The following is a 15,591-nucleotide window of genomic DNA, read 5'->3' as shown; positions in this document are numbered from 1 at the left end:
TAGTTTCTAATTGATTTTAGAGATTGTGCCTTAAGCAGAGATAGTAAATACAAGGATGTGTATAGCTGTGCTTCCTTATCTCTCTTTGCAGCAAAGCACAAGAATTGCTTGTTGGAATAACAATTAGAGACTTGGTATAAGTCATATATATAAGTAAGCTGCCTTTCAAAGAATGTGTCTGTAATGTTTTCACACCATAAAGGATACTCATGTCTTCCTTTCTATTATCATGTTTCCTTATCAGTTGGAAAACAATTCTCTCTATTGGAGTCTCCTATTAACATATACACATTATCAAACTGTCCTTGATCAGCATTCTCTATAAGACCTATGTAACATAGTGGTTCTTGCCCTTGGCTCACCTGGGTACAAGAAACCACTGACTTACTATATCCTGCTAGTTTTGAAAAATAAATGACCATTTGGATCCTCTCCAGTGGTTGGTATTTATTGGGTGTTTTTCTATCACAGTGCTAAAATTAATTTTAATAGCAAGGTTTTGAATAATTTCTTATATGAAGTTAAATAAATGCTGATTTGTGCAAAAGATCTGCTCCTTGTACAATGATTTTTTTCATGTTATGCCATGAAGATATAAACATGCAAAAATAGATTATCTATATATCTTTTTAAAGAATAATGTTACAAACAGGATTTTGCATTACTACTTGTACTAGAAAGTGTAAAAGAAGGAATGAATTGATTTACAAGTTTCCAATAGGCATATTGTTTCACTCTTTAGAACTGACATAAAGCAAAACAAATCAATAGTCCAGGCAAAAGAAATTTATTTATTTATTTATTAAATTTGTATGCTGCCCATCTCCCCCAGAGGTGACTCTGGGCAGCTCACAATTAGTGTAAAATGCAAAAACAGTTAAAAAAATAAATACCCACATTCATTAATTAAAAAGTCAGGCTATATAAAACAAACCCTATACATAAAAAACCTAAAAATATTCAAGATGACGGGGGTATAATCAATTACCCCACAAGCTACTTCCACTGGCCTGAGCCCCCATCTGGCCCCCAGGCCATCTGGCATAGCCAAGATTTCACACTCTTCCTGAAGGCCATGAGAGTGGTGGCAATTGCACCTTGGGTGGTAAGTTGTTCCACAGAGCGGGGGCCACGGCAGAAAAGGCCCTCTTCCTAGATCCCACCAGTCAAAATTCCTTGACTGGTGGGGTCTGCGACATGCTCCTTCTGCTGGACCAAGATGGGTGGGCTGATATAACGGGGGCGAGACACCTCCTCAGATAACTTGGTCCTGTGCCATGAAGGGCTTTAAAGGTGATGACCAGCACCTTGAATTGGACCCGGAAGCAAACTGGCAACCAATGCAGCTCGTGTAACAGAGGTGTTATATGGGCCCCCTGGGGGCATTCAGAACTGTCTGCACCACTGCATTCTGTGCCAGCTGTGGCTTCCAAATACTCTTCAAGGGTAGCCCCATGTAAAGCGCATTGCAATAATCCAGCCGGAAGGTGACCAGGGCATGAGTGATTGTGCAGAGAGCCTCTCGATCGAGGGAGGGGTGTAGCTGACGCACAGCATGAGGCTGCGCAAAGGCCTTCCTAGCCACAACTGCCATCTGCTCTTTGAACAGGAGTCGTGAGTCTAGAAGGACCCCCAGTTTACGTACCAGGTCTGTCTGGGGTAGTGTGACCCCATCAAAAGAAATCACAATTAAGAAACAATGTGTGTATGTGTGTGTGGGGGGGGGGCAGGGGAGGTGCCACAGGATTATACACAACTTTCTGTTAATCCTTTCCTCCTAGGAACCCAAGTCTCACCACTCGTTTTTGTCTATTTTAATGGCTGTTATTTCTAACATTAACTGTGGTTAATTAGGATTACTGCCATAAAATTATTAATGTACAGTTGGAGCTTCCCTCCAAAGTTGCTAGTGATCGGGTCAAAATACACAGATCCACGTGTACTCAACTTGAACTGTGTATAGAACTGTATCACCAGATAACATCTTGACCAGATCATTATTATACAGTTTTTTCCTGTAACCCTTATTAAATTTGCTGCATTAGGACTATTATCACAGCACCATAATTGTACTGTATAATAGTCTAATCTAGTGCATCCATATATGCATTAGAAGAATACCAAGAATAGATGCAGTGTGAAAAAGGAGGCAAAGGAATGTTGATGTAAACAGTATTATTTTTGTATACCAAAATGATATAATCTAGAATGCTTTAACTGCCTGTGAAATTATGAGATTTTATGCTTTATTGTTTCTCTGACACAATACTTATTTCCTTAGTTTACACAAAAATATTCTGGATAATTGCAATTTAAAAGCCATTAACTATTATCTAACTGTTACAACTATTGAAAGGCTTCTGTTCTATTCAGAGTTGTTCTTACCATGTGCTCCAATATTTATTTATAATTTATATTTATAAGCTCCCCCCCCCACCATCAGTGACTCTGGGCTGCATATGATTTTTTTTTAAAAAAAGAAGCACAATAGCTAAAATAAAGCAAAAGAGAATAAACATAATGGGGGAACAAAAAAACCCATCACCAAAAGAGACAATATATTCCAAATGGAGATACCCAACTTATCCCAGAATTTGGGGTGGAAAGAACAGGTTGAAAACTTGATCTTCACTATCATACAAACCGAAAACAAACCCAAAATGCATACATCTAGGTCTCACACTTCAGACTGCAAGCAATAATAATACCAATGACTTCTTACAATAATGTTTGGGAACTGTGCACTTAGTAGCCTACAGAAACAAATACATCAGTCAATTTAATAGTATATGGAAGTATAAAGCAGCAATTTAAACTTTATGCATAACAGAGTTTAAAAACTGAGGCAGCAGCATGATTAGCTCAATCAACATCAACATTAAACGCCTGCTGGGAAAAACAGGTTTTCAGCTGCTGTTCAAAAATGCTTGGACGGGCTAAACACCATCCAACTAGAAGGGCGCTCCAGAACTATGTTGTCACCACTGAAAAGGCCCACTTTTATGCAGGTGTCTATGACAGATCTCATCTTCATCAGTTACTATGTACAGTGTAAAACATAGCATCACCTGTGAACTACCTTTCATAAGCAAGGGAACTAAGATAACCATATCAGCCATGTCAAAATTTTAGGTTCACCTTTATTTACACAATTATCTAGCAAAATACATATTCCTCAAATCAATCTGATAGGGTTTTACAGGATAGCATACCTCTTTAAAAATCTTAGGAGGTGCTGCTATAGCCTTTTCTTCTTCCAAATAAGAAGACCAACTCCATGCTTTCTTTCCCTTTGACATTAAAGCTGAAATTAGAAATGAAAGCATTCAAAGACATTAGAAAATAAAACCTAGTCACAAATGACATGTGTAAGCTATTATCTGCACTCAGATAACTATTTTTTGCTTTCAAACTATTGAAAGTATTCTTATCAGCAAGTGTAGGATGATCCTCTTCATTGCTCCATTCACAGATAATGATCTTTTTTGGGAAAAATCTTGTATTATTATTAGGTAAATATGGTAATATCATCCCATATATTTCAGATCTAGTAACTCAGTGTTACTATATTTGTGTGAATAGCATTGTAACAGCTTGCTGTTGATTAACAGAGCAGAGATAGACAGATAGATAGTCTCTGATCTCACTTAGTGACTCTGGGTGGCGTACATAAAAATAATCAAGAATGTATAAAAACCAAGTAAAAACAACCAATTTAAGTTAAAATAAAAACAAGATTAAAAACAAATAAAAAAGCAAAATGAGAGAAAAATAAACAGAGAGTGCATTCCATTAACCTTCATATAACCATCTAACAGGCTCCACTCTACTATGGTATCCCCAAGCTAGTTGAAAAAGCTATGTTTTAAGGGCCTTCTGGAAGGCCAACTGGGTTGGGGCCAACCTCACATCGGGGGGAATGATGTTCCACAGGGAACAGCTATGGCTCTTCTATGGACCAAACATACAGTGAGAATCTCCACCTGTGGTGTTATGAAGGATCAACGCCCAGGAGATATTTGCAAACAGTCTAAATATGCAAAATTCACATGCTCATATAATGTGATTGTTCACGTCTGATTGTACAGTTAGTGGCAGTCAATCCATTAATCCCCAATACATACTTTAAGCTTTTTAGGAACTGAAGAAAATCTTTATACTGCTAAAGCATGATATATCAACTTACTTTGTTTTAGAATTGCAACCTCTCGTTTTCTTTTCCGCGTGGCTCTCTGAGATACTCTCAGTATTCTTCCTTCAGCGTTCTCTTCCTAAATTGCAAAATTAAGTATTGCAGCTGGCATAATTATCATTTAGAATTCTTAAAAACAGAAGTTCCTGTTCTGACAGTATCTTGAATACTTAAATATGACTCTAATCCATGGGAAAATCAATGGAAGATGAAGTTTCAGCTTGCTGAGTGGTGTTTGATTAAGCTAGGAAGATGGTATGATGAGCAACTTAAGTACACTGAAACCAGATGTACGAATAAAATTCAACTTTGAGCTGCAATATTGCAGCGTACTATAATGTAGGATTTTCCTAAGGTATTCTCTCGACACACATGCTGTCTGTAAGAATCTGTAAGAATATGACTACACTGAAGAGCTGAGGTACGGCTTACTATTCTCGCATTCTATCTTCATGAAAATAAATGCAACAGATCAGAAGAGTTATGGTATTCCTTTAACTCCAGCCTACCTCCAACATGCACTAGGATAAGGATTCACAATGCTTCTCAATGGCAAAATTAAATGATTATCTGTTGGTCTGTCAATCCAATGACTGGAATGATATCGTTGAATATTACAAGATTTCAATGTTCTTACATCTTGTGAGGTTTCAAATAAAAACATCAAGCTCATAAGATCTGGGGGGAGTGGTTTGAGACTGCTGAAATCTCACATGGTTTAGTAATCTCATGAGATTGGGGTAATCAATTAAATTAAAATTAAAATATAGCATTCCATTTATAGTTTGCTCAATTTACGAGCAATTTATGATCTGCAACAGGCTTAAAAGTGCACAGGTTTTACATACAGGGACTACGGAATAGTATTAAAACTACAAGAAATGGTTTAATCTGGAACTATCAGATTAAACCAGATATCAGCTGAGGAATACTAACTGTTTCCTTGTCTTTATCTTTGTCTTCAATACCCTCTGCTTTGCACGACAATTTGCTTTTTCTTTTTTGAGTGCCCTTAGAATAGTCTTCATCACTAAATTCTGACATGTCTTTTTCCTCCTTTGATTCCCTAGAATGAGAATTACATTACATTAATTACTGCAAGGAAGAAGTTATGATTCACAAAACAGGCTTTGCATCTTTCAAAGCTTTCCTTTCCTGTTTCTCACCAAAGCAGACACTTTTGAATTTCAGGGCATCTTAAAGGAAAGGAGTAACTGGCAAATTTGAATGCTGTCAAGTGGAATAATAGAAACACTGAAATCCATTGAAAGACTGAAGAGATTATTAAGTAAGAATGAGTACAATCCCAGTAAAACAAATGACTCAGATGAACACAGTAAAAGCAAGTATGCAATAGTAACTATTCATATTAGCGATGAACTGAACTACATTATTACTGACAGAGAAGATAACAGAACGTATACATTCTTTCCATTTGGAAATTAATGCCTGGTCCTAAACAAATGCACACATGAATTTGCTGCTGTAAATTCCAATATGCTGGACTGCATCTAAATAGAACCTTTATAAAATCAGAGTGAATAATGCACACTTTTCGATCACGAGGCTCATATACTAAGCAAAATTCTATTAGGATATACTGATGCTGCAACTTTAACTAGAAGTCAAACGTAGGGGGCTTTATTTCTTAATAAATATGCATCAGAACTGTTCAAATTCTTCAAAAGTGCTTTGTAGCACACAGGAATGTGAATGAAGCACCTCTCTTTCACAGCCATTTTTTTTCCCCAGGCTTACTTCAGCTGCTTTTAAGACTGCTTCTGGATATCTAATCACGCTCCGGTTCTCTGCAAAGCACCTCTTTCAAAGAATCTGGCTGCCCTAATATGTGTAAGATTGCACTGGAAGGCAGCATCCTATTGACACTTAGCTACGAGTTATACTGAAGGGCAATCAAGCATATGACTGTTCTGGCAGAATATATATTACGGTTCACAAACAAACAGTGGTAATTACTGAGGAAAAATATGGCTTCCCTGAGATGTAAACTGTCAATTCTGTTTCAAGCTCCTGGGAATTCTTTTATTTATAAATTTATTTAAATAATTGCAGAACGCATCTGCCTCGTTTTACCTAACTGAACAGGGGTCAGTAATGCGGCATCAAAAGCACTACGCTATCTATAATATCTCCCAGTGGCATTGCTGAAGTGACATAGAAGCATTTTTAATAAATAAATCTGCAGGACAACCCCCACAAAATGGTTGAATTCTTGGGAGATCGTCAGTGCTCTTGACCTGGAATGTCTTAAAGGCGGGGGGCGGGGGTGGTAGGGCTTAATATTCCTGTACTACCTTTTTCTCCTTCGCTTTGGAAAAAAACAGCAGTAATTAGCAACAATAAGGCAACATAGATTGTAATTTTTTTTAAGTCAATTGACAGTTCAGCAAGTATTTTTATCCCAAAGTTCCCTTAGGCGACAACAGAATGTGTACTTGCCATGAGGCTGTGTTGCATGTATTATGTTAACTCTTACTTGTTTTTAAACAGATGGGCACATTTTTGGCTGCAAGTCCTTTCTCCAGCTACCAACTCCACTGATGTTCCAGACTGAAAACAATTTTCACAGAAATGAAGCCCGTCTGCCTTGGCAGTTTCCTTCAATTTTGGTGGTACTTCTGTTTTTTCTGAGAATGCTACACGGAAGAAAGAGAGCAGCGAATTCTCAGGATTATGTACAGGTGAAAAAAGATATTTATAAACTTTGTCAAGCAAAATGTCCAAGACTTTCAGCTGGGAAACACATAGCACATGTCTGCCATTCCTTAAAGCAGTATTTCTCAACCTTGGCCACTTTAAGATGGGTGGACTTCAATTCCCAGAATTCCCTGGGGAATTCTGGGAGTTGAAGTCCACCCATCTTAAAGTGGCCAAGGTTGAGAAACTGCCTTAAAGCATTAAAGGATTGTGTGGCTGCTTTCGCAGCTGCAGAACAACCCATAGAAAAGACACATTTGGCTTATGCGTTACAACTTGCATGCTCCAAAGCACCTTTTTGAGTCCAACATGCTGCACATCTTTCATTACTGATACACATTTACGCTATTTTGAAAAATGACTTCAGGCTTCCCACAAGCTAACTGTGCTGACACTTCAGAAAAATCTTATTGGCTTCATCGAATACCTTTATTCAACAAGTCTTATTTCTTGGAGTAATGGTAAACAGTTCAATGAAGGTGTCAACGCAGTGTGCTTCTGCTGTAAAAGTCAACAGCATGTTAGGGATAATAAGAATTTGTATTGAAAATAGAGATGCCAATATCATAATACCTTATATAAATCAATGTTGCAACTGCATCTAGAATACAATGTGCTGTTTTGGTCACCACACCTCGAAAAGGATATACAGTAGTGGAACTAGAGGAAGTTCAAAGGAAGGAAACTAAGTTAATCAAGGGACTGGAGTAACTTCCCTATGAGGAAAGGTTGCAACAAGTCTAGAAAGGAGGCCAACAAGAGAGGACATGATTGAGGTGTACCAAATTATGCATGGTGTGGGTAAAGTGGACAAGAAGCTATTTTCCCCTTCCCAAAATACTAGAGCCAGACACCACCTAATGAAACTGAATCTTGAAAGAATCAGGACAAAAGGAAGGTTTTTTTACACCACACATAATTATACTTTGGAATTTGCTACTACAAGATATAATGCTGGCTACCAGCTTAGCTGGATTCAAAAAAGGGTTGGCCCAATGCACGGAAGACATGGGGATCAATGACTATTAGCCTTGGTGGCAGTGTGACTGCCTCTGAAGACCATCTGCTGGAAGACTATTGGGCTTTCTTGAGTAGCTGGTTGGCCACTGCAAGAACAGATGGCTGGACTAGATGGGTCAAGGGTCCAATCCAGTAGGGCACTTCTTAAGTTCTTATGTTCTTATTAGCCAATGTTTAAATTACTATTTCTATCAAGTGGTTTGCAAGTTTGAGAACTTTAGAAAAATATTCTATCAAATAGATTTCAATATATAAAAGATACTGTATTGGACTGGATCCCAGATGAGCAAAATTCTGCTCGCTAGAATTCACAAGAGAAATAAGGACAAATGATTGTTAATGAATTTACCATCTTCCTGCAGAGGTGCTCCAGAGGTCTGTGGATCAGCATGACGGTTGCAAGACAACAAGAGAATTCACAAAGGAAATCTCCTTTAGCCTCTCTCCATTGATAAGATTTTGCTGAATCTAGGTCTCTTTCATGAACGAAAGTGACCTCCTGTTCCTGGAAGGACAAGTCTATATATGTCCAGTATTTAGAACAGGAATGACCAATATTCTGGTGATTGGGGAATCAAATATAATAATCTGGAGACACTGTGAGGCCACAGTGAGTAGGGAAATGAGTGACCAGAGCTGAAGTAGTTATGACCAGTTTTAAAAAAAACACAAAATAAACATTTTTTTTTCCAGGTGCTTCTAATCAATTTCCAGGTGTTTCCCACACAGCCTTATGTATACTTGAGGCTAGAAGCTGCCTACCCCAGTCCAGAACACAATTTAATTCAGTAGCTCTTTTCTGAAACATTCAAAATCCTATCGCCTGGTTCTTAATTGGTTCTTAAATAGTTTTCCATGGGCATAAGAACAGGATTGTGTTTTAGCTTCACCACAGATAAATATATGGGAACCACAAAAACCTTAAACAATCCATAGAACTGCCTTCTCTGATCCTTTTATTTGGTGCCATCTTTATTTTATTTTTGTTCAGTCTCCAAATGATGACTTAACTATTGAAAATGAAATTCTGTGATCTAAGAGATAGAGCTGTATATTACAAGAAAGTAGAAGCCGCAAACTTCTTCTGAGCAGAATTCATTAACAGTAACTTCCTAGTTTTGTCATAAATCCTGCTGACTTGGACCCAAAGTTTATGTGAATGTTTTAACTGCATTTAACATGACTATTGCTTCTAAGCCAAGAGAGCAAGTACAAGGGCTGATCAAGATTGGGGGCCCAGCTAGCAGAGAAACAGGTTTGGCCCTTTCTTTCCCTGTTGTGGAACTTATAATAGCAGTAGTGGGGAAGGTAGCAGGATATGTATTTTTAGGAAGAATGCTTGGATTGTGCCAAGTGCATATTCCCCTTTCTGGGACAATCATCATGTCCAAAGTGGTCTTGATCTTCACTGCCCCCCCACCCCCGGTACTTGCTGTCCCAAATTGCTTAAAAAGGGCATTTACTGTAACACCAAGATTCATTCTTTGGAACAGATATTAAAGTATTTGTAGAACAATTCTGCTCAGATGCCATCTCTTCTTATTTAAAATGTGTGCACTACAAAAAGTATAACCTTGCCTAGGGCAGCTAGACACACTGATATCCATATGAAATTGTGATACCAAGAAACCAAGTTAAAATTACTGCACTGACCTTCTTGGACAGTTGGCACCATCCAGGTTGTGGTAGCTGTAGCCTTCTTAACACTTTCCATCTCAGTTTCATCGGTGATTACTTCTAGAGCACCAAATTCATTCACACAAAACTGATGTTAAAATGTAAAAAAATGGAAAAGGTAAGTTTCAGCATCAGTCGTAGTTTGTATATGTTATATACATACATAGTGATATATATTATCCCTCACCTCATATCAGCTGTTTAATTATCTCAGTCCTCATTTAAAATGCCAAGGACTTAGAATTTTAGACAGTAAAATCAGATGTGGCTTTTATAATGCTACATCTATAGTGTCTAATAAATAGGTTAGATATCATTGGGACGCTGTGACACAGTACCATGACTATTGTCTCTTCTTTGTCCTGCTCCTCCCAAGTGTTGGCATATTTGGGCTTATAAAGTACTTTGTTATTTAAAAGATTCTAATCTGTCAAATATGTAAATATTCATTTGGAAGTTATGGAGCACTTATTGTGCTGCCATACCCCACTCAGTATCTAATTTAAATATTGGTTATCTTCTGAATTTTAAAAATAAGTCTCTCCTGCGCAAACTGAAATAACAGGCAAAGGCTGCTCTTCCCTGAGTGCTGCTGTCTCAGTGAACATATTCCTGAGATGCAAAAATTAGTGTCTGAGTTTTCTATTTATTCTTTAAACATTCATTCCAATTTTAGACTGCTCAAGGATCAGAATTCTCAGGGTAGCGTGCATATAAATGAAAAAACTTAAAACACCAGATGAAAATGTTGGGAAAAATGAGAGAAAATGTGAAAAGAAAAGAAACAAAGGCATACAATTAAATGGTAGTAAAATTAATGAAGACTATTGGAAGAAAAAGTAGTAGAATGCCAGTACCATCTAGTGGTCACGTATAATTCCATTGAAAATACATTTGAGAATGAATTTTCTGAATGGGACCAAATTGCTTTCATGCAGTTTCCTTTTTCAACAACAAAAAAGACAATGTCAATTTTCAGCTTCCAGCACTTTTTCAAAGACAACTCCTGTCTCTGCTATTCTTTCCTTCCCCTTTCGTTTCCCCTGCGATGAATTTCTGATTGTAAACTCCTTAGAGCTAGGGGCTATATTTTCTCTGCTCTGTCAAATTCCATACATGCTGATGATATTATTATTAATATTAACACCATTATGAATTCAAGAATGAGCAGTATACATATACTTTACTCTAAAAATCTTTGATGTACTATTGGCTCAAGCTATATATAATATCAACATTTTAAGTACAAAATTGATGACATTAAGGTCATTTTAGCCAATGTTAGAATGTTCCACATGAACATTCTTGATATTCTGCTTCTTTACTATTATTTGGTGCTCACAGTGAAGTATATGAACCTTATTTATCCTTTTTTTGAGTCAGTGTTGACTCCTGACAACTGCCTGGACAAATCCCTGCAGTTTTCTTGGCAACATTTTTGGAAGTGGTTTGCCATTGTCTCCTTCCTAGGGCTGAGAGTGAGTGACTGGCCCAGGGTCACCCAGTTGGCTTCATGCCTAAGGTGGGACTAAACTCACAATCTCCTAGTTTCTAGCCTGGTGCCTTAACTACCACACCAAATTGGCTCTCTTATTTATACTACACTTAACTAAATCATATTTATTTCGATAATTTAAAAGAGGCAATAGTTGAATAAAAGACGGCATTCTAAATAATATACTAAAATCTCTTGTAAGCAATATATCTCAGAAGGTCAACCTAAGACCACCTCTTTAACCATCTCTTCATCCCAACAGAATGGTGTTCCCTTGCTAAAACAACAGAAGGGAAGAAACCTACAAAAGTCCTTTCCACATATTTAATTCCGTGATGCTGTGATGCCTAAAAAAAAAAAAAAGTCCACCCTGAACCCATTCAGACTGAACAGATCTTGTACAGATAATTTTATTTGGTAGTCTGGATCCCAAATCCTATTGCTCTACACCTTGCAAAGCATGGGCAAGAGGCCAGTCATCCTTAAACTGGTGCCTTTGCCTTGAAGAAAGTGGCTTCTGTGCATGTGCAGAAATCACTTTGATCAGTCAAGGCAAAACAGCACAGCCACTCTGCTCCACTATTTAAAAATGAAAGGTCACTTTGTGCTTTTGCTTCAAAGGATTGCACTCTCAAAGCAATGCCTATCTGTGACAACTGCACTTAACATGCAGGTGGTTAAAAATGGAAATAGCAGCAGCTGGGAGAGTGGATTAGGACAGCAGCAGAAATAGATGGAGAATTTAATTATTTTCTCTCCTGCTGTGGTCCTGAAGAAAATCCATCCTCTGATATTTGCTTTGAGGGGCAGAATCCTCCTGGGCTCAGCATTCTTTAAGTCTAAGTGTATGTCTTTTGTACCTGGCTCCTGCTTGCTACCTTAGGTTCTACATATAATCAAAATAGCACCTCCAAGCCTTAAACCTGCTTACCCTGGCATCACACAATGACAACGGGAATCGCTTGTAAATGGAAGATACTAATACAGTTTCCAAGTAAAGCAGTGGAATAATTTAAGGCACTCTCGGGTTGTTGCAAACCAGATTTGATAACAGATTTGTTCCTGGATACCTCTAACTGGCCATTAGGTTCTGGCACACATCCTTTCTGAATACACTTCCAGGCTCAGCTATATCTATTTTCAGAATGCTTTTTAAAATAGATGCATTCACTTGTTTAGCTGCAGTGACAATGTACTAGGCATACTTGTAACATCACTTTGAAAACATGGCACTTGAAAAGCACACAAGTACAAAAAACCAAAAATATTCCACATACTGCTACTTTACCAGGAAGCAATTTTCAATTATTGCAGCTTGTCCAATTTGATTGGAGCACTTGAACCCAGAGGTGATGGTGATTGTATGTACTCATCAGAGTGATTCAGAAAAGCAGGGTCCTTCACCTTTATATATGCTCTTCAGCTTGGAAGGTATCAACTTTTTAAGTCCTCTACACAGCTCACAGCAATTGTAATGTACTGGAGTGTTTCTGATTTGAACATACTGCTTAGCCTGACAAATGAAAAAGTCCCAAACCTTGAAACCCTACAGCAGATCAGAGTTGTTTACTGCATTAAACCCCAGACTGCTGCCCACTTTTATTTCATTTTGTCTGTAGATTTTATTAACAAATTTGGATGTTGAAATAATTTGCAACATACAATGTTTGAAACAAATCTGAATAATGAATGACTTTTCAAGAACAGCAATTTTCTTGCAGGGAGTCTTCACTTGGAAAAAATGGCTCATGTATGAAATTGCTTTCTATAAATAATCCACCTTTTTATACTAAAAACAAGAAAAATAACAGTGCTGTGTGTTTTTTTTAGAAAATTCAAAGGACTTGTATTTCCTCGTACTAGTAATAAATATGCTTTCTGGAATGACCTTCCATTTGGTTTCTCTTCTTTTGAGGCTAGGAAGAAATTGCCCATACCAAGTAGAATGGTTGGCGGTATGATTTTAGGACTTCTCACTTAATACAAATCTTAATTCATGACTTATCAGAAACAATCTGCTCTGGATCAAGTTGAAGATTCAAAGCACATAGGATTGCCTTAAGACCCTCCCCATATTCATCATTTTCATTCATTCATTCATTCTTCATTCATCCCCTGAAAACTACCCTGGCAATTTGCAATATCACCATGGGGCAATCCGAATAGAATTGATCTACTTCTTTGAGGATCATAAGAAATCAATTACTGCTAAAAAGGGGCAACATCTTTCCTCTACTATCATTAGTAATATGATTGTCCCAAACTACTGTTATCCCAAAGCAGGAGAGTTCTTCCCATGTTTTCCTAGTTAAAGGACCCTGATCAACTATAACTGAGGGATTGTACATGATTAGTATGAGTGAAGTATGAAGTGCCTTTAGGTGGGAAGAATAAGTCGAATAGAAGTGTTGGAGCCAGAGAAGAATGAGAAGTGGTGAACTGTGTAGGTGCTGTAGAAAAGTCAAAAACATCTTTCTAATGCTTAAGTAAGAAACTTTTCATGTGCTGAATGTGGATTTTTTTAAAAAAAAAATTAGATGTGCATTTGGCCTACATTTAGACTTGGTTATATTAAAAAAAAAACCTTAGAGAAATAATAAATTAATAATAAACTCTTCTGTTGTGTGTTTATAGCTGCATTAATCCCTTTTCCAATGGAAGCCCCAAGTCATTATAGTAAGAAAGCCAGTTTCCCAAATGTAAGCAAGCAGATAGGAGGGAGGAAGAAGACATCTCCTCATCACAAGGAAGGCAATGAAGAACAGAAAGGTCAGCCTGTGTTGAAAATGGGCCCTTTCTGCAGAGAAGGAATCTGGCGAGCCTAGGCTTTCTCCTCAAACATCGACGCTCTGTTTAAAAATTATGCACAAGAATAAAAGATGTGAAACATCCTCTCTTTATTTACTCAGAAATTCAATAGGACTTACTCTAAAGTTAAGTTGCAGCCTAGAAAGAAGAGAAAAAGAGATAGAGAGAAAATGAAAGCACCAGAGGCATGATCCTAGAAAGCTTAATAGGACACATTTCATTTCCCCCAATTAAACTTTCTGAGCAGTGAGCATGGCAATGTTGTACAGCAGTTTAAGAGTGGAATTACAGCTGAGGAGACAATTTGGACTCAAATCTCCATTCAGCACATAGCACTACTCATTGGAACTGTTTTAAGGACTATATATATTTGTGCATACCCCCAAGTAAATATGAAAAAGTTATATTTCTTTGTCACTGTTTCTGATCAAATGATACATTAGACACATTTCCCTCTTTGCAGCATTTATTGGATATGATTCTTTATATGATAATCCTCATATAGAGATGTGATTTTTAGGATTTAGCCCGCAGTTACAAGTAGTCCTCAGTTAATGACCATTCATTCAGCAAATGTTCAAAGTTACGACAGCACTGAACGAGGAGACTTATGGCCAGTCCTTGAAATTGTGGCCATCACAGTATCCCTGCAGTCACGTGATCACACTTCGGGCACTTAGCAACTGGCTCTCAATTACAACAGTCACACCACTGGCAGGAGGTTGCAAATGGCAATTATATGACGTTGTGCCTGATGACCATGCAGGATTTGCCTAATGACTGCAACTGGAACTGCTGGAACTGCTGTTGTAAGTTGGCACAGTCACGTGATGTCGTGCTTTATGACTAAATCACTTAACAACAGAGTTCCTTGTCCCAATTACCATCATTTCCCGAGGACTACCTGTATTTTCATTCATAGGACAGTTCCTTACTCCATGAAATAACAATGAATGCCTATAAAAAAACTATGATCACAGTGGTTTGGTTGAGGCTTGCACATAACTGCAATTCAACTCTCACAAAATCGTGCTCATCATTACTGGGACAGCAAATTTTCCATGAGGTGGTCCATCCATGTACAGATGTGCACTTTCCAATTTATATTTTATTATAGGAATGTATTACCTGCCTTACAAAGATATCACAATTTTGCTTTTACTTTAACATAATAGAAATGCTTCTGAAGCATAAAATGGAGAAAGCAAAGAGAGGAATATTCATTTTCATACCAGAAGTACTAATATGATCATCTAAATAGAGGCAGCAGAAAGAAAGACCCGAAGCTAGTACAAAATCATCTAGGTATACCACTGGAGGAAAGGGAGAAAATGTATACACGAAGAAGCTACCCAAAATCTCAAAATAGTATCTCCCAGAGATGAAACATGGTTTTAAGCTCCTTCATTGAAAGAAGAATGATACCACACAAAGTTCAGTGTGATGTGACTGAAAGATGATGCTGTTGATGAATATCTTAATTAATCTCATATCCTTCTTTCTGAACACAGGCACTTGAAGCAGCTAAGATGTATACAGTACAGAGCAAGATGTAAGAAACTGCTCATGGGCAACATGTCTCAGCGTGCCAGTTTTCAATATCTTTAACTAGAATCAGTACACACAGAAGCTTCATAAATGATTAAAAAATAAAAGAAACCACATTATCTTTCCAGTTCAG

The 15,591-nt window shown here is 37.6% G+C and overlaps 1 protein-coding gene across 3 annotated transcripts in view; it reads right to left on the bottom strand.

Annotated features, from left to right (window-relative positions):
• L3MBTL3 (L3MBTL histone methyl-lysine binding protein 3) overlaps positions 1-15,591 on the bottom strand; it is a 77,837-nt gene that overhangs the window by 45,700 nt on the left and 16,546 nt on the right. For all 3 annotated transcript variants that reach the window (XM_088140737.1, XM_007437397.3, XM_088140732.1), the window contains exons 3-7: positions 9,584-9,695; positions 6,690-6,849; positions 5,129-5,258; positions 4,187-4,271; positions 3,213-3,304 (exon numbers count right to left, since the gene is read on the bottom strand). In XM_088140737.1, the coding sequence (XP_087996863.1) occupies positions 3,213-3,304; positions 4,187-4,271; positions 5,129-5,258; positions 6,690-6,849; positions 9,584-9,695 (579 nt within the window). The remainder of the gene's footprint in view (positions 1-3,212; positions 3,305-4,186; positions 4,272-5,128; positions 5,259-6,689; positions 6,850-9,583; positions 9,696-15,591) is intronic.

The sequence above is a fragment of the Python bivittatus genome, unplaced genomic scaffold, assembly GCF_059951505.1.
Source record: "Python bivittatus isolate LINGU-HERP-01145 unplaced genomic scaffold, Pbiv_v1 ctg000020_np1212, whole genome shotgun sequence".
Taxonomy (NCBI): Eukaryota; Metazoa; Chordata; class Lepidosauria; order Squamata; family Pythonidae; genus Python; species Python bivittatus.
Note: the sequence above shows the minus strand (reverse complement) of the source record. Positions and strands in the feature narration are given on the sequence as shown.